Source organism: Mytilus galloprovincialis, chromosome 11 (genome assembly GCF_965363235.1).
Source record: "Mytilus galloprovincialis chromosome 11, xbMytGall1.hap1.1, whole genome shotgun sequence".
Taxonomy (NCBI): Eukaryota; Metazoa; Mollusca; class Bivalvia; order Mytilida; family Mytilidae; genus Mytilus; species Mytilus galloprovincialis.
This window is the reverse complement of record NC_134848.1, coordinates 54,946,392-54,973,289: the sequence shown is the minus strand read 5'-3', so window position 1 is coordinate 54,973,289 and position 26,898 is coordinate 54,946,392. Positions and strand designations below refer to the sequence as shown.

General features: G+C 31.2%; 2 protein-coding genes across 5 annotated transcripts in view; both read left to right on the top strand.

The window, feature by feature from the left end:
* Nucleotides 1-26,898, top strand: part of LOC143052400 (uncharacterized) — a 106,590-nt gene that overhangs the window by 11,660 nt on the left and 68,032 nt on the right. Inside the window, exons 9-10 of one of the 4 annotated variants that reach the window (XM_076225428.1) lie at nt 4,599-4,720; nt 6,560-6,757. The exons of 2 other annotated variants lie outside the window; for them this stretch is intronic. In XM_076225428.1, coding sequence (XP_076081543.1) covers nt 4,599-4,720; nt 6,560-6,715 — 278 coding nt within the window. In that variant the 3' untranslated portion in view covers nt 6,716-6,757. Of the gene's footprint in view, nt 1-4,598; nt 4,721-6,559; nt 6,758-26,898 lie in introns of those variants that run through there. One more of the 4 variants, XM_076225429.1, reaches the window with a different exon arrangement.
* Nucleotides 12,597-24,906, top strand: LOC143051990 (uncharacterized). Its single transcript, XM_076224960.1, has 8 exons — nt 12,597-12,616; nt 15,941-15,985; nt 17,976-18,055; nt 19,075-19,155; nt 21,319-21,454; nt 22,577-22,674; nt 24,450-24,521; nt 24,898-24,906. Exons 1-8 carry the CDS (start codon nt 12,610-12,612, stop codon nt 24,904-24,906), a joined length of 528 nt encoding a protein of 175 aa, XP_076081075.1. The 5' UTR covers nt 12,597-12,609.

The following is a 26,898-nucleotide window of genomic DNA, read 5'->3' as shown; positions in this document are numbered from 1 at the left end:
GTCCACAAAAGACTCATCCTTTCATGATGGAATCAAATTGGTCAGATAGTTTGTTAAGCGAGTGCATAACAAACATAAAATTTTGAAAATGTACTATATGCGTCTTAGGCAATCCGATGTCTTTTGTTTCGAATAACAATTTCAAACAAAGCAAATTTACACACAACATATAGCAATGGTATTTCATGTAATGAAATTTTTGATAGTATACGATATAAGTAGAATCCTTTTGGCGTGGCGGCTCTGGTTTTTACACCATGCTAAAAAAATTATACTCAGCCTTACTAAAAAATGCTTAAAGGAAAATCACACTATTTAAACTACTAATAATAATTCATTGAAATTTTGCATTTAGACAGTTCATACTTATTTCAATATTTTAGGCGAAAAAAAAATTGGGGTCACCGATGTTGTTTTCGAGATATGACGTCATCAAAAAGTAAAGAATTGCGTTATACCGTAATATAGAAATAGCGCTCAAAAATGCTAAAAGAAGGCAAAATTATTAAAAAACGATGTTTAACTGGTTTAATTAAAACAGTCAATTGTAACTTTTATTTTATACACATTTATTTTTCTCAGTTTCCTTATTTTTTAAGGCCTTTTTACATTTCCCGCCATTTTTAATTGCCGTTTATTATAGATTTTTCTTGAAATAAAAAAAAATCTACTAATGTTTTTTCCTTCAAACTTCTGCATTAGTTGCAGCTTCAGGGGAGATTTTAAAAGCATTAATAAAAAAGGGGGGTCATCGATGTTTTAAATCCGCTATAGTGGAAATAATCTTATTATCAATTTTTGGCGGGAATTATAACTTTTTCTGTTAACGTTATAGAACGAAGTTGCTAGCATAGCAGCATTTCTTGCAATGCTTGGAACTATTGGGTTAAAATTATATTTTTATTTTTTTTTATATATAATAATATTTATTTTAAGTTATTTTGATTATTCATTATTAAACATACAGTAACAGTTTATTAAAAAGTAATTGTCAAAGTTGGAGTCATCTAAATTTTTTAATTGCATTTGTTGTAAAGGAAAAACTAATGTGTGCCTCATGCCGTATTAAAGAATTAATGTACGGCTTGCAGATTTAGAATCTTCTACTTCGGAAGATTGAGGGTATCTGGGCTGAAAAGTAACACGTTTCATTTAGACTACAAACAGAATAAATTCACTAACTTGTCCATTGCACCGGGAAGATAAAACCCGAAATGCCATGTTTTAAAAGCCACAAACTCGGCACTTTAAAAAAAAAAAGCCCTCAATGACACCGTTTTCGGAAGAAATTGAAAATTGGCTAACATTTCTGTTATTACACAACGCTCCATAATCGAGACAAATTAAGTTCGAGTTCCAGTTTTATTTTGATTTCGAATATTTTTTCCAGTAAGATTTCTAGTTTAAGCTCGAGTTACACTTAGAAACTTCTTGTGTTATACTGTTAGATAGAGTAAAAATTCTGGTAAGAGTTTAAATATTAAGATCCGATGAAATTAAGAGAAAGAAGGTGGTTTCTATTTTCTGTTGGTGCACCTCTTTTTGTTTGAATGTATTTTCTTTTATCACATTTATCTTTCATTGTGGTAAATGCACCTATTTTTGCCAATACTGATTAATGAGGGGGGCAGGACCTTTCTCGGGACGTCGGGATCAAGTGTTGTTAAGCCCGGGATTTCGGGATCAGGACCCCTCTGAACCCCCCTCCCCCAACCCCTCATTAATGAAAGCTAATTTGAAAATATTTAATTGAATATTTAAGCACTCTCTGATATATCATGTTGGCTATTTTTGTTTAAAGAACAAAAGAATAAAGAGTAAAAAAACTGGATGTCCTTTTCAGTCAAGGTCTCCGACAATATCCCTTTATCACTGTCGACAGTGATCACATTGAGTGATCTAAACTCGAACCTACATATGAACTTTTATTACTATTTATTATTTTTTTTACCATTGTTTTTCTTGATTTTTGCAAAACTTTCAGTGGCAAATATAACATGAACATCAGCACAAAACATTTGTCTATATGAGTGGAATATTCTTTCACCAGACGGACCATTATTGTATTTGTTACAGTTAAGCAGTACTCTGTGAGACATGTGCATATCTCTACATAAATACATATGTGTGTGTGTGCGTATGTGTGTGTTAAATATTTCTCTTGTTGGAGACTGGTAAAGCCAAATGTATAGTACGTGTTGAATTAGTATACGCCCGGTTACGGGCCGTATTATGGTATACATCTGTCCGTCCGTCCGTCGTCAACATATCGGACAATAACTCAAAAACGCTTTAACCAATTGGCATAAAACTTTAAAGAAATTGTTTATATCTATTGACGTGAGCTCCCTTTGTTTTTTTTTTTGTTTTTTTTTATAAATTTTGATTTTACGTTTCCGAGTTATCTATTAAAAAAGGGGGATTTTCCAGTTTTCGGACAATTATAACTAAATATCGCTTTCATCAATTTTGATACAACTTTGATAAATTGTTTATATCTGTTGATGTAAATACCCTTTTGATTTTCATAAATTTCTAATATGACATTGAGAAGTAATGAATCTTTCTGAAATTGTATCACAAGGTTCCATATCACAAATGAAAGGCTGAAATTTATTTAAGGGGTACATGTAATTGCTCAAAACGTTCAGGAATTAGGGGCCACAAACAAGCATTTTACTAAAATTACTATTTAACAATAACTTGCGTTATGGATCTATCTAAAATTGTACTACAAAGTTTCATACCACACAGGGAAGGCTGGGATTGAGTTTGGTGGTAATTACTCCAAGAGGGGTGGCGTTTCATTTTTTTTTTTTTGCAAATTTTTCGAAATAATTAAAAAAGAAATCTCCAATTGCACAGTATTGCACAATAGATTTTAAATACCTTTGACCACATTTATTTTGTGTCAGAAACCTATATTATGTCAAAATTTTTATCACAATCCAAATTTAGACCGTATCAAGCTTTAATATTGTATCCAAACTTGCCCCAACTGTTCAGGGTTCAGAGGCGTTAGATATCAAAGGAACATTTGGGAAAGATGGACGACACTTAGATCATTTCTGTCGTCACATGTGAAATAAATAACGATTTCAAATAGGACTTCACACATTTACGTCCAGTGGCAAGTAAAATGCATATTTAGAACTAAAACATATGAATTTGACTCTGCTTTGTAAAAACCCGACAGGCTGATCCGGATAAATACTTATATGAAATGAGATGTTTGACGAATTATTTATACATGTAGTATAGAAGACTATAATAGTTATGACGTTGCATGCATGTGATATGAGAAAACTGTAAGTTGAAACTCATTGTTTTTATTTACAACCCTCTTTTGAACAGAAAACTACAGATTCCGATAGCTATACGCTAACATGCTGGTACTCTTGGTCTATATGTCCCCCCCACCACCGAAAATATACGCTGAATCCTACATACCGCATCGCAGCGATACGCTGCCAAAGTTGTGCCATTTCATGACCACTTTCGGCTATTTTTTTGCCATACATTTTGTCCACTTCGAGAAGCATTTTCATTTTTGCACTTAATGTCAAGATGAGTCCATAATATTTTTGGAAATTTAGAATTCAATTAGATATTGAACATATACATCAGAAAATTAAAAAAATATTATATGTCACCAACTTCTATATCGAGAAAATGGTCGGAGGGGGTACTAAGTTACATTGAATATGCTATGAAATTCCAACGTTCTTAGTGTTGATTATTCATGATGATTATGTGTTTTGTATTGGTAGATCCTTTTTATGATAATGGTCTGGAAAGTGGGTCATTCATTTATTAATGTTTATTTTGTGTTTCCAATATTTGTTATTCTTTATATTTTAGCACCTCATCATTCAATCTTTTTTTTTTTGCCTTTTATTCTGCAGTATTTGCCCATTATTTTGTATTCCGCAGGTAAACCCCAATACAATCTAGAAACTCGCTAGTACAACATATTAGTTGTAAAAAATATGATATGTCCATTATCATTTCTCCTGCTTTAGTGGAACATCCCTTCGAGCGTTCGCTTTTTCATAAATTTATTAGCAATCTTTACGGCGGAATCGAAAACAGCGACGTCATAATAAAGTTACGACACAAACCTCTTTTAAAATTGAGATTTTTTTTTAATTTCACCTTAGTAAATCCTTAAGAGAAGCTTAAAATGTGATTTCAAATTTTAACTTTTGAAGAATTGAGAATTCGATAATAATTCGTTGATTATGAAAACAAATAACAAAAACCAACTAGTCGGGAAAAGTCTGTTTTTGCTACAAATTCTTTAATAATTTATTGACAATGTCTAGGCAATATTTATCTTTAATTGTTACTTATCCTTATTCACATAAACTTCCTAATCTCATTCGTCACATATAATATTCGCCATTTTAATGACTTCACATTATAGAAATAATATAGATAAGAATATTTGGGACATGTATCATTATCGAATATCAGACCAAGAAAGACGAAAAGTTAATAAATATATATGCATCTTAATAGAAAAAACAACATTTTTCTTGTTACTCATGTTGACATTTTTATGATCTTTTATATGTTTATTTTTTTTCTCTTTTCAGTGACGGCCCCAATTATTACACAAACTGTTATTCGACCAACGAATATCAAATATGGCGATACCGTTACGATCCAATGCATTGCCACAGGAAATCCTAAGCCAACAATAGATTTCATGGTTAAGGTAAACAATGTTTGTCTTTATCTCAATTACACATACATATAAATACTTGTGTATCGCGTGTCATAATTTCTTTTTAAATATTTAAGAGAATTGTGTTTGACAGCAGATGTGTAAAAGCATAAGATTGGCATTTTCAAATAATGCTTGGTTGAATATTTGAAGAATGATAAATTATTGTAGATTGATTTGTTTATGTAATATTTTTTAAAAGCATACACAAAATGTTATGAATGGCCGATCACGTCCTTAAAACTGTTGATTCCAATACAATGATGTGATTTTTAGTATTTTAATTCATTGTTTTGAGGGAAAAGAGCGCGAAATATGGAGTTAATCATAGCCCTTTAAAACTCACATTTCTGAAATAACTAATGAATTTTGCGTCGTATATATACAAATACATGAGGTCTATAATTTTTTCCACAAGTGTATTGCTTTCTGTTTGGTATTTATTTGATTAATCATTAAGATCTATTTTGTTCCATCTGGTGATCCATTTTTTTTGCAAACACCAAAGGCAGTCAGCAGGGTTAGTATCATCCGTTGTTCGACCTGCTAGTCAAATGGATTTTGTTAAAATATACTTTTTCACTTTTTTGGTCTTTTGGAAAATGCTGTTTGTTCTTGCAAAGCAATTTGTTTTGCATGCAAAAATATTAGATGTATAACAATTGTGGTTTTTAGCCAACGCAATTATAGGTTTCAACGTTGAATTCAATAAAGACTTGGTTATTTTGTTTTTCGTTTGGGTTTGAATTTTATTTGCCTACGGGTTAATATGATTCGTTCATTCTATATCGACTCCTAAAAATCCATTCTAAATTGAGGTAAATTATATGGCCTTTCAAATACCGTTGCATCCACATGTATAAAAATTGCGGTTTTTATCAAAAGCAATCATAGGTTTGGACGTTGTTTTCAATTTAGACTTGTTTACATGAAACAAATATGTCAAATGATATTGTGCTTTTAAATCAATTTTAACATGTTTGCATGTTAACTTTAAGTATTTACATTATTTAAAAAAAAATTGTTGATGTACTACATTTACAGTATTTAATTTTTTCTTATTAAAATTGAGAATGGAATGGGGAATGTGTCAAAGAGACAACAACCCGACCATAGAGCAGACTGCTGTCCCATCTATGATAAATACTTCATTTTTCATCAAATGTGAATCATGTTTATGTATCAAAACAACTAAGCTCTATTTAATTTAGTACTATTAAAGTGCTACATTACATTGAATGTGCAACTTTGATAATATTTTGTGTTGATCTTAGATAAATAGTCGTGGCATCGAGTTCATTGGAAAAATCATCCATTTTACGCATGGGCAAAATCAGGAGACTCTTGTCTTCGTTAGTTTTGTTTGTTCTTTGATCTTAGTTCATTTATATGTTTAGGAAATTATGACGTCCATTTTCACCGAACTTTTACACATTTTAAGTGCCAGCTGAAGTCCGCTTCGGGTGCGGGATTTTCTCGATGTGTTGAGGACCACTTGGTGGCCTTCGTCTGTATTTAACTTTTTGGTCGGGTTGTTGTTCATTGTTCATTTTATTGTACAATACAACGAAGTGGTTGTAAGTGTACTAGTAATTGTCTGTATATCGTTTGCTTTTTATGCATGACGCTATCAGTTAATTTTTCCACTTACGAGTTTGAATGCCCCTCTGAAATCTCTCGCCTCTCTTTTAATGATTAAGTTAAGAAAAAAAGAAAGAGGTGCGAAAGATACCAGAGGGACATTCAAACTCATATAAATTCGATGCTTACTGTACTAATTACTCTTATATACTATTCTAATATGTTTTACATATTTGTTATTAATTGCAGGGTAGAGGATTGGGCAGTAATGTGCATGTAGATCCCACTACACACCTTCTTACAATATCGAACTTTTTACCTAATGATGACGGAGATTACCGATGTATCGCTGCAAACTTATTGGGTGATGATCATAAGGATATCCACCTACAAGGACATTCTTAATACTTAGATTGGTTGTTTGAAAATAAATGAAGTGATATTTCACTTACTTTCATTGGCTAAATGTATTACAAAACGCCAATACAAATACACCTTATTTCTTACAACAAATGTAAATACATACAATAGTGATATTTCGTGTACTTGTCTTCGTTGAGGCGTTTTCAGTAGTTAGTAACTGGTAATTTAACAGATTCTACTCTTTGGGAATTTGTTAGCTGGTTGATTTATAAAATATCAGGAACGTGTGTTTAACTATGTTTTTAAAGTAAAATTTTGTTCTTGAAGGTTATTGTGTTCATGTAGTAAATACTTCTGTACTAAGATTAATTTATGTTTAACAATTGAATTACAAAGAGATCGCCAAACAAAAAGTTTAAACAATAACACCGTCTAGAACACCACATTCTGGGTAGTCGGCTATTTTTGACACGGGTTGGCAATTTTGAAGCGAAGGAAAACTATCAAAGTAAGTTCAAGTATCAAAATTTTTATTTGTTTTTATTTTTAGTATCATATAAATATAAATTAAAAATGAATGAAGTGATATTTGATTACTTTTCCACTTATTTTTATTGGCTCAATGTATTTCGAAATGCCTATACAACTACACCTTTTTACTAAGAACACAGGTAAATATCATAATAGGAATAATTTATGTATTTTCTATTGGCACTAATAATGAATTTCAATTATGACAAACAAAATGAGAGTGACAGAGTATAGCATCATGCATGGCTATACATAGTCCCCTACCGGTTAACATATAATTATACTGGAGCAAAATGTTAATATATAACGTGGCATAATGTATTGTAATATATAGCAGGTCAATATATCTACAAGCATCAGCTGCATGATAAACAAAAGTGTCGAAATAGATTATTTGATTGAATCAGAACGGAACAAAATGTGTACTTGATGTGTAATTTTGTGTCATTATAAAACTACATACATGCATTTACCAATTTAAAAAAAGTGTAAAACTGATTATTCAAGTCAAAGGTCCATAATATAACTCTGCACAAAATCATCTGATCACAACAACATTTTAATTGAAGTTGTCATGATAATACTTCATAACAATTGTCAAATCAATCATTTCAGGCAAGAACATTGACAATTGAAAATTAGGCATCATTAACAGATCTTAATAAAAATAACAAGACGATGTTGTATGGTTGCCAATGAAACAACTATCCAACAAAGTAAGCAATAACAGGCAATCATCATTAAAAGCATATACTCATACGTAATTGTTGGTTATAAAAGTCCAAAATAAAGAATGTAAATCGAGAAAACTAACAGCATATTTGCATAACAAAACAATTAACCGAAAACAAATATAGCAGACAAAACACAACGACAACCACTTTGACGGTTTCTTTTAAATGTATTCAAGTTTTCAAACGAAACATAAGGAACAATTTACAGCTTGGCATATATGATACATCGACTACCCCTGGCATCGTAATCAGCATGTTGACAATATATACGAAGGATATATCATCAATGTCTCTGATTTGGTAAGCTTTAGTCATGAAGTTGCTGACTGTTATACCCTGACATACTCTCCTTTTACATATTTTATGAATTTAATTGTAAAGTACTTGAGTTTTTTTTTCTCAAAAAAATCTTGCACAACTATCGAGGCCATTCAAAATATAGTCGTGTTTTCTTCTACCCGACCCTAAAGATTTAAAGGACAAATCAGGAATTCATTTGGGTCCGATGACCTAAACGTAATCCGTGCTTAATTCTGTGAAAACCGCAATCTCAAGGGACGTTCATTGACAACTGATTGCTTTATTTACATTGTACAAGGCTATATCCAATCAGCTTTTGAAAAGTAAAAATTGTATGTAAACGTTTTTGAAATATAAATACTTTACTGTACCTGAACTTTAATTAAACTTAATTATTAATAGCAGTATTATTCAGAAATCAATTGAATTCCCTGAGGACATATTTGTGTTTGTGTTTTGTTAACAACCAAATATGCCTGTCTTATGTGCACTTTTGGCGGGGGAAATACTGGGGACCATATAAATAACAGATAATACTGTCTTGTTATTTATAGACATTTAAGTTAAATGACTGATATGAGAGTGCCTGGAAAAGAGTTAAACTTAATCTAAATCAATTTAATTGCGAAAAACTTGAAAAAGGGGGGGGGGGGGGGTAATTTGTAGTTGTTTTATATTTAAGTATATATATATATTGATCTTGTCAAGTATTTTTTCTTTAAACTTTGGGAACCACTCTGGCTTTCTTAAACTGTAAATTAGGCAACGTCTCACTGTTGTCATGGATGTCATTGTTTTGTTCTCTAATTTTTGAATACAACTAAAATATATAAAAATGACAAACATACCAATAGTGTAATCAACACAAAAATAAATCGAAGGAACAGACAAACTACGGAAAACAAACACACAACGACAGAGAACAACACAAGAAACATTGAAACCTAAACAAAAATGGACCACACGAACTGCTCTTAAAACCAGCAGTGAACCCATGTGTTTTGGAAAGGTAAGCAGCTCCTGATCTGTCAACTGCACCTTTCTGAGGTAAAAAAGTCAATCCAGTGTGTCTCAATCTGAAGAGGAACAAGACATATTCATGACGATGTAAGCATGTCTCGTGGTATTTGTGTCACTGTTACACTGTGACGGATAAGCATTTACTGATGCCGGCTGTTAAACTTTCAAAATGAAGATACTACAGTTTTTCTGACATAACCCTGACTGGTGCCTTTTGAAGACATTACTTTACTTTAGGAACTGCATTTATTCCTAAACCTAAACGGCAGTCTATCTTTAAAAAAAGAGAAAAGAAATAAAATGAAAATAAAATAATAATTTTCTCACCTATCCTACTTTTGTCAGTAGCAGGAAACAAGACTATATTTTTCAGTCTGATCGAAAGTTATAGGGAAATGTGAATGCCTATTATTGGGTTTTGGTACATATGTCATGTATGTTTGCGATGTAAGAGACAAATGAACAGCTGCGCCATGAATAATTGCGATAACTTCAATGACTTCTCAATGTCGTATCAGAAATGTATGGGCAAATACTAAAGGGAACTTATTTAAAAGATCTGAAAAAAGTAACATCACTTAGCCAACTATAAAATCAGCAACATGAACAGCAGAACTTAAATCGATTTTTGGAAAAAAAAGTAAAATCACAAAAAAACTGAACTCCTGACTTGGTTCAGGATTTTTCTTTTGTAGATAATAGTGGATTGAACCTTGTTTTTTAGATAGCTAAACCTCTAACTTGCATGACAAAGTCGCATCAAATTCCGTTATATTGACAACGATGCCCGAACAAAACAAACAGACACAATAGGCAAAAATGTCATGTATACAGCCGTCAACATTGCGTTATAGTCCTTATCACACAAAATGAAGAAAAAAAAAAACAACATGTAACAAAGAAGCACAAAATAGCACAAAGAACAAGCATATTAGTAAAATATTAAAGCCAAGACTATACACAAATGTACCAAGTACAACACAATGACGTGGTGTATTTGTACAGAGCCAAGTCATATATGTATCGACGAAACATAAAAAGGCATATAGACAAAGTACTTAAAAGTAAGTTATTGTCTAAAAACTACGTAAACTCTGAATTTAATACAAATCAAAAGGGAACTCCCATCAATAATTATATATAGAATAATAGGTAGTTTTGTGTTTGGTACTGACTATATCATGTGGAATATCTAGACGAGCCCGTTATAGCGAGTTAAGATATTCCACATGATATAGTCAGTATCAAAAACGAAACTACCTATTATTCTGTTTATCGGTAATTATGACGTCACACAATGTATTACCTAATATTTTCAGTGATACAGCCAGTAGGTTGATACTCGAAAACATTAGGCAGTAAGATAAAAGGGAAAATGTACGAATTATCGATGAAAACAACTACCTAACGGTTCTTTCAAAATAATGATTTTTTTTTTAGCCGTTCTACATGTTGACGGAGGACGAAGGACAGACAGATAGACAGAGAAACAACGCCACACAAAAATGTATATGTGCTAAAATTACCACTACCTCCCCTCACTTTTATCCCCTATCTTTACGTTTTTTAAATCATTTTTGAATAAGCACTGTTAAAGTCATAATGTTGCTAACAAATGATTCAATGTAAAAAAATTATAAACTTTTTTTCAAAAAAACTAAACTACATTTTATACCTTCCGGTTTTAGCATGCGACACTAAACACACATTCTTTTTTGTGTGGCCATATTGGTAATGGATATACACATATATACATGCATTATTATATATCTTGCCAAAATTACATCCATGACATTCATATTTATGCATCAACCTGATATATACGTAGTTGTCACAAAAATGTTTAGCAAATGTCACTCATCAGTGACGCTCTAATCCAAAAAAGTTAAAAAGGACAAATAAAGTACGAAGTTGAAGAGCATTGAGAACCAAAATTCCTAAAAGTTTTGCCAAATACAGCTTAGGTGAAATATGCCTGAGGTAGAAAAGCCTTAGTAATTAAAAACATTCAAAAATTTGTAAACAGTAAATTTATAAATATAACCGTATCAATGACCATTCATGTCAGAACAAAAAGTGCTGACTACCTGGCTTGTGATATCCTCTGGGAAATAAATCTCCACCAGCAGTGGCATCGACCAAGAGGCTGTAAATAAACTCATCATAGATACCAGGACTTAATTGAGTATATACGCCAGACGCGCGTTTCGTTTACAAAAGACTCATTAGTGACGCTCGAATCCAAAAATGTTAAAACGGACAAATAAAGTACGAAGTTGAAGAGCACTGAGAACCAAACTTCCTAAAATTTTTGCCAAATACAGCTAAGGTGGAATATGCCTGAGGTAGAAACGCCTTAGTAATTAAAAGAATTGTAAACAGTAAATTCATAAATATAACCGTATTCTGACTATTTTACCGATTATGTCCGTTTTGTTAACGCATTGTTGTAAAAATAACGGAATTTGATGCAACTGTCATAAAAGTGAGAGGTTAAGCGCTATAAAACTAGGTTCAATCCACGATTTCCTAATTTGAAAATGCCTGTACCAAGTCAGGAATATGTCAGTTGCTATCCATTCGTATACAATAATCTAAACCAATGAGAAGCACAAAAGAAAGGTTACCGTACAATATGATAATAGTAGCAATACATTCAAGCCCATTTCAATTATCCTCCAAAATAAATAAGCTAATTAGTACAATGTCTACCATATTGGATTTTACCGGAAGTAGGGCTTCCAAAGACTTTTAATCCATCAAAAATGAAATTCAAATATATAAAAAAAGTAGCACATAACAATTGTTTATGCCGAATATAATGGTAGAATCATTATTATAACATATTTTTACATACCAGCCTTCCATATTGGGCTGATTTAAGTATACTTTCCGCCATTTTAAATTTTACCGAAAGTAAGACATTTTTTCAAATGCCTACCTATCTGAAAATCAAAGAGTAATATTAGAGAAAGCTTTGTGCCAAGTAAGTTGATTGTAGTAGGAAGTGCACACTTTTACTATACTATACTGTCTATGTTTCGGTACATTTGTCATTTGTCAAAAAACAATCCATTTACTACATTATTTATTAGTAGTAGATAGGAAGAGGTGTTGTGAATGTCAACGAGACAACTCTTCATCCAGATAATAATTTAGAAATTAAAGTAAACTTATTTTAAATAAGACTTATTTCAGACGGCTCTTTTTCTCGTTTGATATGTTCCAATTAACAGAACGATATGCAGTAGTTTTATTTTAATGGTTATCATAATAGATTTTGGTCTTATCTAAGTTATCCTGACTTTTCTTATGACCAATGCTATCATAATTCATAAACTGATAGACAGAATGACACGTAAGTCTGAACGTTTTATAAAGAGCTCTTGTTTTTACATGTGCAACTATCTTCAATGTAATAAGTAAATCACAATTGTTTGTATAAATGAAAAAATGTGTTGCATTGTCGTTTCGGTTTGTTGATGCACTTCAGTGTTTCTGATCATTCGTCGTTTTCCTCTTGTAGTTAGTGTGTTCACCTTTGTTTTAGTTTGTAACACGGATGTGTTTTCTCTCAATCGATTTGTACAGCGGTATAATACTTTTTCCATTATTTCTAAACACAATCAGAAAACATGTTGTTTATATTTAGAATGTTTAAAAGAGGAACGAAAGATACCAAAGGGACAGTCAAACTCATAAATCTAAAACAAACTGACAACGCCATGGCTTAAAATGAAATAGACAAACAAACAACAGAACACATGACACAACATAGAAAATTACAGAATAAACAACACGAACCCCACCAAAAAACTAGGGGTGATCTCAGGTGCTCCGGAAGGGTAAGCAGATCCTGTTCCACATATGGCACCCGTCGTGTTGCTTATGTGATAACAAATCCGGTAAATAGTTTAGATTGGTAGGTCACATTCATGAAAGGGAAGGGGATTGCAGTTACGACGTAAGGAACATATCCGATATCAGCTGACTATGCAGTATGGGCTTTGCTCGGTGAAGGTCGTACAATGACCTATAGTTGTTAATGTCTGTGTTATTTTGGTCTTTTGTGGATAGTTGTCTCATTGGCAATCATACCACATCTTCTTTTCTATATATTCAATAACGGTCAACCAACTCGTGATGGCGTCCGTAAAATTTACGAAGAAATGATTTCAACTTCACCATTAGGGTCTCTTGGTTTAATAGCTTCCTTGTTAGCAGCAACTCTCTATCAAGAAATTCATGATAGGAAATGCAAGCACGGGAATATCGTATCAATTGAGAGATACATACCCCGTATGCAGGTGCTGCGGTTTCACTTAATATGTTTAACCCCGCCGCATTTTTGCGCCTGGCCAAAGTCCGGAGCCTCTGGCCTTTGTATGACGTTCATTCAACTGAATTGATACACATTTTTATTTAAAGACCAGCTCTGTCCTACCTCCTGGTATAGGATTTTATCGTTGCGTTGAAGTTCTATCGGTTAACTTCGGCTAAAATCTGTTCTTTGGTCGGGTTGTTTTTTGACATTTTTCTCCATTTCAAATCTCAATTGTATTAAAAAGAATTATTTGGTAAAAATGCTGTCCTTAAAACTGTTTTGTTCTAAAGAAAGAAACATAACAAACATACCAAATTCCAAGAAGCTTTCAAAACAGAAAGTTCGAACTTCGTAATAATGTGTCAAAATCATATCCCAAACACATGAAATGAATTGATAACAACTGTCATATTATTGGATTTGTACAGCACTTTTCTTATGTATTGTGGATAATTTTGGGTCTTTAATTATGTTTTAAGGATTTCCCCTTTTCTGATTGAACATCCATTATGTTTTGCTGTTTATTTGTAATGTTCATATAAAGAATATTGTACATTGTTTAATTTACAGTATTTGTACACTATTTTTACTCAGTTTTCTGTATTTTTCGACAAACGATTCTTAAATGCAATATTAAAACTTTTTTGTCACACATCTCCACATACTTCTCGAAAAAAATCGCCACTATACTATGTACCATAACAACAAAAATATGACACACGACGAAAACATGGTCTTCGAAGTATGAAATAGGAAACTAAGGACCGAGCAAAACGAACCCTATATTTATAGGGGATATTACAAATTGTCTTATGTGAATGACATCACCTCTAGATTGATATTCTGGAAAGGAATGAAAAAAAAACATCTTACAAAAGTACTTTAAAATGTATGCTGATTGTAAACCTTTAACCTTTAAATGTTAAAACTATCCCCGGTGACATCCTTTCTAAGGAAAGTTCACAATTGGAAAGCTGAAATCATGTTTTTTGTCGAAAAGTTTTGTTTTCAATCGACCTTCATTGTAAATTTCCAGGTGTAACTCAAAATATGAGGCCGACTTAATTGTATCAGTTGTAATCACACTGCAATTCCGACAGCCTGTTGAAAAACACTTTCTCTGAACGTAACAAATATGTTATCAATCAAGAAATAAAGCATCTTGATAATGTCAGATTCGGATGATTTTTAGTTTGAATAATTTAAATGATTAATTATGATAAGACTTTAGATTTACAGTTTATTTCGTAAACAAAAATATACAGTCATGTAAATCATCGGTTCTTGTTTGGATTTTACATGTTCCTTGTTATATAATAACCTTCGTCATTGGTAATCAACATTTAACTAACTTTAGTATGGTACCTTTATCAAAAGCATTCCCCACTTTGTTAGATAACCAATACAATCACGCCAAACTTTGGAATATCGTTTAACAAAAAATAAACAATTGATATGCATATCTGTTTGATATTTTGTTAAAATCTTCTTTTTGTTACCGTAGAGAATTGTTGCTTTGTCCTACAGGATGTTCGCTGCTTAGTTTCAAAATAAGTAACTTTTCATAAAACTAGTATATGGTGATAAGGAATAGATTGAGGAATCAAAAAAGTAAAAAAAAACTAGGGGTCAATGTGCTTGTTTTCGAGATACATGTATTAGCCTTTGAAACTTTGGCGGGAAAATGTTTTCTCTTGATTTTTCATAGCTTTATCATTCACCAGTTAATGTTCTCAAATACAATTAAAAAATAATAAGATTTTATAAGACTTTTACAAATTACTTATAATTATACATGTAAAAGATTTATAAAAAAAATGGGGGTTCATGGGCAATTTTTGTTATGCATTTAAATGGTTAAAACCAGAGGATTCCGAAAATCTGACAAAAAATCTAAAGCATGACAAGCAAACATCCTTAAGGGAGCTGGCTTCTCAGTTTCAAAGTAATTAACTTTTCAAAACACTAGCATATATTGATAGGGGATTAATAAAGGAATCAAAAGAGCAAAAAAAAGATATAGGTCACCGTGCTTGTTTTTGAGATATTAGCCATTGAAATTTTGGCGGGAAAATGTTCTCTCTTGACTTTTCATAGCTTTATCATTGACAAGTTTAGGTCTTCAAAAACTATTAAAAAGTAATTAAAATTTTATAAGACTTTAACAGACAGCTTACCATTATACATGTAAAAGAATTATAAAAAAAAAATGGGGTTCATGGGCAAATTTTTTTAAGGCATTCAAATGGATAAAACCAGAGGATTCCGAAAATTTGACAAAAAATCCAAACCATGACAAGCAAACATCCTTAAATCGTGGTTGTATTTACTGTAATTATAATTTTTATACCTCTATAGGTATATGTTTGTTGATAATTATCAGCTTTGTCGTGAGATCATCCAGTGAGTATTATTGTATTGTAGTTACTGATGTTAGTCTATTCTGTCAACGAACTAAGCTTTTCTTCCTTGAATTAAATATGACTTTTTTGTTCTATATCTAAATTACATCCTCATATTATGGAATTTCGTGCTATTAAGGGGGCTCGCGGGTATAATTTTTTTTTAATATTAGATTTCGGTGTATTTTTTTTATCTTTATCATATACTTAATAGAAAAATGAAATAAAAAAGGGGGTCACCGTTCATTTAAACTCACAATCTGCCTCCGAAAGAAGGATTCATTTTTGTTCAGTCACCACTTCAGTTAAATCATGTGTATATATTATATAGTCATTTTATAAAATTAACTGTTTGTAAAAGTATGAATTATTCTATATAATAAGAATGTTCTTGTCCTAAGCGGATAACTCTGGCCGTATTGGTCACAACTTTTTGGAACTTTTGGTCCTCAGTGCTATTCAACTTTGTCCTTGTTTTGGTATTCAAAGTTTTTTTTTCATCTGAAGTTCAATGGTTTTCCTTGTGTAGACGTAACGCACGTCTGGCGTATTAGATTTTTAACCTGGTACCTTTTGTTGGCTGTTGTTCGTTTCTTTCTATGTCCTGTAATTTCTCACATTCTAATTTGTATTATACTTCTGTCATGTAGTGTTGTCCTTTTGATGTTATAATTAACATTGTCATAAAAACGGGAGTTATGGCATGTCACAAAACCAGGTTCAACCTAACATTTAATTCTACAAATGTAGTTCGTTTCTGTGAGTGTTACATTTTACTGTTGTGTTTCTGTTGTGTCGTGGTTCTCTTGTGTTTTGTGCGTTTCCCTCAGTTTTAGTTTGTAACCCGGTTATGCCTTTTCTCTATCGATTTATGAATTTCGAACAGTAATACTACTGTTGCCTTTATTTTGTTAATGTCCTTTTTTCTGTTGAACCAATTAAAGACATAGAGGTAATATCGAAATAAAAAAAGAACTGAATTATAGAAAGCGCTTAAATTTTATTTTGAATAAAGGTCAGCGTTGACTGAACAAAGATATTTCACTGTTAATGCCAAAAAAAAAATGGCATTTGTGCACCAAAGGTAGATACTTTGGACCCTTTCCAATGCTATAAGCATTTTAGAAGTCTTCTGGGGCCAAACCGACCCGATTTTTTGGTTGATTTTTGTAACGTATCAAAAAGTAATAACTAATAGTGTAATAAATAAAATTTGTAATGAAAAAATAATTTTAATTTTTTGCTGAATTTTTTTTACCCGCGAGCCTCCTCAAGCATGCATTATAACGTCACAGTTTCTATTTTAAAATAACTCATAGTACATATACGAATTTATACGACGTACAAAAAACATATGATCTGACAAGGGAGTGGGTTAATTGCAATGTGTAATCGTAATCGATTATAACTAATTGCAACTTTCCAAGTAATCGACAGTAATCTGTAATCATAATGTAATCGATTACAGAAAAAAAATATCGTGTAATCATTGATTGCTTTTCGATTACATTTCGATTACTTTTAATAAGTAACATAGTTTTATAGAATAGAACTTAGTTTAAATGAGAGAAACAAATATTAAGTGCTTTATTTTATGTTACAGGTAAATAAAATGTAGAAATAGGACATAAGATCCAATTTCTTATTAAGTTTTATGTTTTTTCACAGTTGCCTTAGGTTAGACCAAATTCGTGTTAAAATAAGTGACTAACAAATCACCGAAATTGTGAATAGCATGAGTTCTGTGAGTTTTCTTATGCCCTCACAATAAAATAATGCCAAATTAAATGCAAACTGATTAAAATTCATAAAAATGATTATGGACAATAAATATGTAAGATAGGTTCATTACGAATGATCGAATGAAATTGTTGCAATTTAGCTATGATCATAATTTCGAGATTTATTTCAATATAATTTGTTGGGTCCGATGATAATGTATTATGTTCTTAGATAAATAATGACAGTCTAAAGACTTTCTTTTTTTTCAGTTGCAATAATTTGTCTTGACTGTAGACGTATACCACAGCCATACGATTGTACAACTGTTACTGAGTGTAGTACAAACGAGGTATTATGTTATAATTGTTGATTTTTTTTATTAAATCATGTTAAATTTGAAAACACTTGATTAATTGCATGCGTCTAAAGCGTTTTTTTGGAGTTACCTTGAACAAGAATGCTCAAAGCTTCATGACCGAAAACACATTATATTCATTTTTTACGCATTTTTTTATTTTTAATTTTTGTAATGATACATGTAATACAGGTTGCTAAACTTTGCAAATTAATTAGTAAAATATAGATTGCAATTTATGGCAACTTGTCAGTAGACGAAGTAATTTTCATCAACAATAAACAATACTAGTATTCAATTATCTGTAAGCACTACAGGTGTTTAGGTCGTTATAACACAAGTAGAATTGTAATATTTAATGCACATAAAAACCGTGCCTGAGGAAGATATATTCACCCAAGAAAAATGATATTTCATGAGGGCATCGTAGGAGAATAATACTACCTTAGATTGCGAACAAATGTCCCTCAGCCAAGGAAATATGTTTTGGTCAACTGCTTTTACTTTTTTCAAATTCCTAAACTTAAAATTGTAATTTAAATATTTTAGCTTACCCGTTTTCGTATTATATAAGCAATAAATATCAATATGTATTCCATTTTGTTTTGAACACAACAAAAACTATAATATCACTTTTTAAGTTATAATTATTAAGTTTTGTTCTATGTGAAGAAGTCTTAAATGAGTGTTTTACCTATCACAATGTACATACAGTGGAATAATATAATTATTTATTCCCGAAAGATAACACTGTGATATTTAAAATATTAAAATACGCCAACGTGATACATATTTATGGTGCGGAATGCGTCGTTAAAATTAGTACCTAATTTGGTTTTTAAGTCGATTTAACAGGATTTAAGTATTAAAATGAAAATAGTATTGCCATTTCTTACTAATCTATCAGTTTTGCTAACGTTTATGGGTATGTATGTTGATTTATGACGATAAAGATTAAGAAAATTAATTACAATGTTCTATAGTTTTTCATTTCCATTGTATCAACGTTTCAGGTGTGTTACATAGAGAAATATGAAACCAGTAACGGACAAAAAACTTGGCATTTATACAATGTTGGATGCAAACCACTCAATGTAAGTAACCGTTTAACAATGTAAGATTGAATGTATGTTTATAAGATAGATTGCAGGTGTCATATTCCTGACTTCGTACAGGAAATTTCTTATGTCGACAATAGTAGATTAAACCTGGTTTTATAGCTAGCTAAACCTCTCACTTGTATGAGAATATAATAGCACGGCGATACATTATGTAATCTTTAGGCCTTTGCAGATGGGTAATCGAAGGGAAGACAATGGTTACCAAATATTCCAAAAAGCAATATAGAAAGATAAAAGATTTTATTTGATTAAACATTCAAATTATTATCTATCATAAGCATTCAATTAGAAATGAGGCATATTATAACACAGTTTAAAAAGTATGTGAATTGTTTAAAATATGATGATCTCAACATTAGAGTCATATTGTTTTGGGCTTTGAAATGCTTACCCTTCCGGAGTACCTAAATTTTAACGTTCTTTTCAGGTGTTTTTAATGGCGGCCGCTTTTTTGCCTTTCGTCGTTTATACTTTTAATTAGATCATTTCAATGCCTTATCTTTCTTTTGTTTATGTTTTCTTTTGTGTTCCTTTAGGTGTCAATTTACCTTTCATTGCATATCATAATAAACTGATGACCCACTTGATAGTTAACCGTTTTTCATAAAAGTATGATTTATCAAGAAGTTTAACATTGTGTGTAATTCATTAAGACGGAAATACAACAACACGGAGAACACATTTAATAGGTCAATGCATGTAGATATAAGAAGATGTGGTATGAGTGCCAATGAGACAACTTTACATCCAAGACACAATTTGAAAAAGTAAACCAATATAGGTCAAAGTACGGTCTTCAATACGGAGCATAAAAAAGCAAATTTTGTCAAGCTCGAAATCCATAAACGTTGTCACTAGTTTCACGGGAGACATCAGTATCAATCGGCTGGTAAAATCAAAATGCAAATAAGTATGATATAGTAAAGAATACGTGTAGCACTTAAAGTATACTAGTCAACAAAAAAAAAGATCCACAACTTTGGACTCAAACTTATCATAAAATGTTATAAATAGGACTAACTGTAAAATTATCCAATTAACAATCATTTACAAAGCAAATGCATTAAATAATCTGAAAAAATTGAAAAGTTAGAAAATAGAGATTTATATTGATTTCAGGGGTTACATTTATTTTGCCGAAAATGATGAAAAAGTGGGCATTTAATTTTGCAGATGAGATTGAATTATTCAAATATCTGCAAAGGCATTCCTAATTGTAAATAAACCACGTAACGGTTTTGTTTAAAAGTTTTAATAGTTATAGGAAGATGTGGTGTGAGTGCCAATGAGACAACTCTCCATCCAAATCACAATTTATAAAAGTAAACCATTATAGGTCAATGTACTGACTTCAACACGGAGTCTTGGCTCACACCGAACAACAAGCTATAAAGGACCCAAAACTACTAGAGTAAAACCATTCAAACGGGAAAAACCAACGGTCTAATCTATATAAAAATACATTAAGTTCTAATATTGATTTTTTAATATTTGGATGAAAAGTCGATTTTTTAAATTAAAAAATAAAAAAAAATATTAACCTTTTTTCCGTAAATCAATGTTTAGAAAATAACGCTTTGAAAAAACTAGACCAATTGGACTAGTATTTACTTCGGTAAAGTGAATCCAATTTCAATATAAAAGTAAAATACTTTGCCTTGTATCGTTTCTTTTTTTGACTGGTAGATTATAAATGTTTTAACTCTATTGACTTTGTTGACGATAGATTGCTATCTATGTTTTCCTGTTATAATTGTTGTGTTTCTTTCGGTTATGGTTTGTCACCAGGATTTGTATTCGCTCGATCAATTTATTTCTATTTACAAAAGTTATACTACTATTGCCTTTATTTATCCTACATCCTGTACATCCTTCTACTCATTTAAATATAAAACCGTATTGTCCCCATTATAAAATCGGCAGCTGAACCTCGAATACATTTAGAACCTTAAATTTTACAGAATGACACCATTTTTAATTTTGCAATGTCATGAGTGTTGTTTACAGAATGAAAACATGATAATTGAAGAAAAAATAATAAAAAACAACATTTTATTGTTTATAACCAGATTTAACGTATTTTTTACTGTTAAATATTATTGTGAGTAATTTATGTTTTCCCATTTATCATTTAAGAGTTGCACCTCATCGGGCCCACGTTTACCTGTTGTCGGAAAACGGAGTGTTAGAAAAAGCATAGATACCACCACATGTCATGAATGCTGTAGTGACAAAGATATCTGTAATTTAGAAGGTCACTGTGGTTCTGCAAGTAGGCTTCTAAAACATTTAATTATTATCGAATAAAGAAAACAAGTATAGAAATTCAGTAATGAAAAAAAAATGCATATCCATGTACAACATGTTTTTGTAGGTAAATACTTAGAGGACTATGTAGAACTTAATTAATATTATTCTTCATTATTCGTGTTATAGTTAAGTATATGAATGATTTAAACCCAAATGGGTGACTTGGTAAAAACAAATATTTTTTTCATAGAACGTATAATTCCATCATTAACACCTATGCTCAAAAGACGTGTCTTTCTGGCTGCTCGTGATGAAGAAACGTGTAGCTACTACCAAGTGGAATAGGAAATCACGTTGGATGTCTTGTGTAGAAAAGCTTCAGTGTCAGTGCAAGCTATGAATCCGTGTAACAATTATAAGGGCTATCCGGATGGGATCTCTTTCAAGGGGAACTTATGGTTTCTATCTAACACAACTTATATTTCCAGTGACTCAATTCAAGACCTATATGCGACTGTCATACAAGTCAGAGGTTTGACTAGATATAAAACTAGGTTTCATTTACCATTTTCTACATAAGGAAATGGCTGTGTTATAAGTCCTGAATATGACTCGTTTCCATTCAACACATGTGTTTGAGGTTAATTGTGACATTTTGACACTTTCCGTTCTGAATTTCCCGTGTAGATCGGTATATTTGTTATTTTACTTTTTTGTTCTTTATTTAATTCTTGACTTCACCAATTATGAAAAGTTGCTACTGAACGTAAAGCAAGAACAAAAAAGAAGTTAATCGTTTATTTTCGATCTAAGGCTATAAAACAATTTATGGTAGGTCTATAAAACTTACAGAAGTTTGCCAATTAGACAATTCTTCACCACACACCAAATAACGTAGAAGTTAACAGCTATATGTCAGAGTTTTGAAAAGATATGTTGACGAACCATGTGATAGCTTATAACATTACGAACCTTGTATAATGAGTTTTTTTTCGATTTAATGCTATAAAATAGTTTATGGTACATGTAGGTCTATATGGAATAAGGAGACGAGTTTTGATTGCCAATGAGACAACTCTCCACCACAGTTCACATGACATAGTTTTTCATTTAGACAGTTAATACATTTTAAAACATGTTTTAGATTTTACCAAGCCGTTTGGATCAACTTTATGCTATGACTGTCCTTTAACTAAAAGTTCGAACACTTGTAATCAGTTAACATTATGTGATAGTGATTCGGTAAGTTTGTTTATTTATTGATTCCTACAAAGGAAAATATATATATATAGTAGCAAATAAACAAAAAAGATTAAACGAGGACTTTTGACTAGATTTGCAGTTTCTAAACAAGGCAAATGTTCATAAGGTAGTTCATGGATTTATCGTCATCTTGAATTCTACAATAGTAATTAATCGGTCTAGTTCTTTGTCCAAAATTTGCAAATTTGGAGACAGATCATCAATAAAATTGAGAAAGGAAATGGTGAATATGTCAAAGCGACAACCACCCGACCATAGAGCAAACAACAGCCGAAGGCAACCAATGGGTCTTCAATGTAGCGAGAATTCCCGCACCCGTAGGTGTCCTTCAGCTGGCCCCTAAAATATGCATAATAGTACAGTGATAATGGACGTCATACTAAACTCCGAATTATACACAAGAAACTAAAATTTAAAATCATACAAGACTAACAAAGGCCAGAGGCTCCTGACTTGGGACAGGCGCAAAATTGCGGCGGGGTTAAACATGTTTATGAGATCTCAACCCTCCCCCTATACCTCTAGCCAATGTAGAAAAGTAAAAGAATAACAATACGCACATTAAAATTCAGTTCAAAAGAAGTCCGAGTCTGATGTCAAAAGATGTAACAAAAGAAAATAAATAAAATGACAATAATACATAAATAACAACAGACTACTAGCAGTTAACTGACATGCCAGCTCCAGACCTCAATTAAACTGATTGAAAGATTATGTCTTCATCATATGAATATCAGGTACAATCCCTCCCGTTAGGGGTTTAGTATCATACTATCATAAAATATATGAGAAGAACATAACCCGTGTCATGCCAACAACTGTTTTTTTAGAAGTAAATGTGTTTAGTTCCGATGCAAAGACCCTATCAGTGAATCAATGTTAAAGCCAAAATATGCAATCTTTAATGACCTGACAACAGTATCGTAACTATATCCCCTTTTAATAAGTCTATTTAAAGGTTTTGTTAGTTTCTGAGGAGAATACTGACATTTTTGTGCTTTATAAAGAATATTTCCATAAAATTTTGGATGTGAAATACCTGAACGTATAAGATGTCTGCATGTTGAGTTATATTTACGAATTATTTCCTTATACCGGTGATAAAATTTAGTAAATGTTTTGACCAGTTTGTGATATCGAAAACCCTGGTGTAATAATTTTTCAGTAATACATAAATTTCTCTCGCTAAAATCTAATACATTGTTACATACACGAGCGAATGTATGGGTTATACTGTTTATTTTGATAAAGAAAACTTGGTTATTCATTGCATTGTCGAAAATATTTGAACAAATACCAAATATTAGTGCTTTTATAATTTTCAAATAAGCCATTTAAGGGAGATAACTCTTTTATATTAAATGAGGTCTTATGACTAGATTTCCAGTAGCTAGGTTAATATATTTAAACAGGAAAATATTATGTTATATTTTGTTGGTTAAACTATCAAGGTTCTTTTCGTTGTAAATGTACAAATATGAACCCAAAGAACCCCTTTCTTTTCCCCCGGCTAAACAGTCAGCTACAAAACTAAACACCTGTAAGATTTCCTTTTGTTTAAAAATTTAGAAAAAAGACGAATACAACATGAATCTGCAAAAGTTAGGGAAAACTCCACTAAAAAAAAAGCACACGATGACATAAAATAAATGTACTGGTGTTTATTTTAAAGCTAGTGAACATTGTTCATATAATCAAACTCCTTACCTTTAGCCTAAAATTATCAATCTAAATGTGCATATTTCATATTACAGGCATGCTCTATAAAACAAACACGAAATCTCCTTGGTGAACCTCGTTGGATGCATGGTTGTTCGCAGAAATCGGTATGTTGCATCTACTGTGAATTCATTATTGTTCGTTAAATGCCATTTGCCCGGATTCCGTGGGTACAGATGAACCCCTAAATTAAATGTTCAACAAATGACAAGTTTTCTGTAGGCTTATATCCATAATTCAGAAAACCTGTAAACTTAACATCTACGCAGTAAATGTGTCCACAGTAGAAAGATTTCAAGGAATATTGTGACAGGGAACTGATATGATAGCTATGTATCAAAAAATTAGTGACACAATATAACACCCAAAATAAGGATGGCATGTTCCTATTTCATTTAAAAATCTCAAAGTCATAGTTCAACTTAAATGTTACATTGTTAAACTCAACCGAAATAGCTATCATTCAAAATAAATACATTTCAGCATAAATAGATCCCTAGGTGTTAGTATATCTTGTTCCTTGATTATGTTATACTTGCCACGTGTAATCAATAAAGCAGCGCTTTTTGGCGCACTTATTCATGATCACTGTAGAAGAACACAAATATTTTGAATACTCAACATTCTTTACGCATACAATAAAATCAAGACGTCACTTTATTAAGTATGCAGTACTCTGATTTCATCCAGAAAAACTATATTGATACTATTCGGGCTATATGGGAAAATTTATATCACACTTAACATAAAACAAATGATTTTTCAGCAATGTTCAACAATTGCACACATTACTCCCCAGGGAATCTATCCATTTTGTTGTGACACGGAATTATGTAACCGTAACTGTACCATCAAATCAACAGTAGCTACTCCCCCATCCACATCTACAGTACTTGCAACCTTAGGCGTTACTATTTCAGCGATCAGTCAGCGGTCATCGATCAGTCACCGATCAGTCAAGTTCGCGTCAAACTCACGTCAGCAATCCGTCAGACTTATAGTAAAAGTAATTGACTGATCGGACTGATCGGACGGATAGTACCGATCGACCTTGATGACGGATTGAACTTTAATACGTCACATGATAAACTAATACAAATTACGGAATCTTAGGTTCGTTTAATCTAATTAAAATGGCGACTCTTGAAAATCGAACGTTCAATTATACATTTTGTTTATTAATTATTTAGCAAAGTTTTATGAATTGAAATGAAAAGAAATGTAAAGATAAAACCTAAATTAAAATATCATCATTAAAGAATGGTCTTTTTTTTTCGTTTCATTTAGGTTATATATTTTCAAAACCGGCGAGTTCTAAAACGGTGTCTACATCGCGGTTTTTATTTTATTATTTTCCAAACATTCTCGGGAAAAACAAAATGAAAGAATCAGTTATTGAAAAATGTAGTATATTTTTTTTCAATATTTTAAATTTTTGTATCCTGATCATCATAAAATTCTTAAAAAAAAACTTATTTTAATCACGGACTTTCTATATTCTCGTCACAATCGAAGCATTTAAAATAACAAATTACAAAGATAACTGCTGTATTTTTTAACAAGAAATAGAAATAATTTTAAACAATGCAATCAACATTACATTATATTTTTCTGATAGTCTTTTTTTTAATAAAAAAGATAACTACTCCTAAACAATAAAAAGTACATCATTACATCTCAATTCTAATTAGCAGACTTGTCTCAAGATGGTAAAATAACTGATTTCAAATAAAATAGTATCATCTTTAATAAAAAGAAGAATAATTTTGATTATTTTAAACAATGCAAACAAAATTTTAGTATGATTTCTTCGACATTATTTTAATTTTATGAAAAAAAACTATTCTAAGCTATAAAAAGTACAAAATTCCAATGGCGGTCAATAATTTTCAGTAAAATGAAAAAATATTTGCATTTTAGGGAACGCGTAAAAAAATTTAATATCTTTTTCCTTAAAGTAAGCATGTTTTATGAAGAACAGCCAATCATGATGTACAAAAAGTACTGAAATCATGTGACGTTATTATTTGTATCAAAATAATTCAATAACTACATTCTTATTCCACAAAAACAAAAGTTTAAGTATTTTAATTTTCATTATATCTCAATTCTGATTAGAAGACTTGTCTCAAGATGGTAAAAATAACTGATTTCAAATAAAATAGTATCATTTTTGATAAAAAGAAGAATGATTTTGATTATTTTAAACAATGCGAACAAAATTTTAGTAGGATTTTTCTGATATTATTTTAATTTTATGAAAAAAAACTATTCGCAACTATAAAAAGTACAAAATCCAATGGCGGTCAATAATTTTCAGTAAAATGAAACAATATTTGGATTTTAGGAAACGCGTATAATAATTTTATATCTTTTTCCTAAAAGTAAGCATATTTTATGAAGAACAGCCAATCTTGATGTACAAAAAGTACTGAAATCATATGACGGTTAATAATTTGCATCAAAATAAATCAATAACTACAT

What these genes read in the sequence shown, in the direction of transcription:
- LOC143051990 (XM_076224960.1), top strand. An exon ending in AGGTCACTGTGGTTCTGCAA is followed by an intron (nt 21,455 to 22,576) that starts GTAGGCTTCTAA and finishes AACATGTTTTAG; the next exon opens with ATTTTACCAAGCCGTTTGGA. An exon ending in CATTATGTGATAGTGATTCG is followed by an intron (nt 22,675 to 24,449) that starts GTAAGTTTGTTT and finishes TTCATATTACAG; the next exon opens with GCATGCTCTATAAAACAAAC.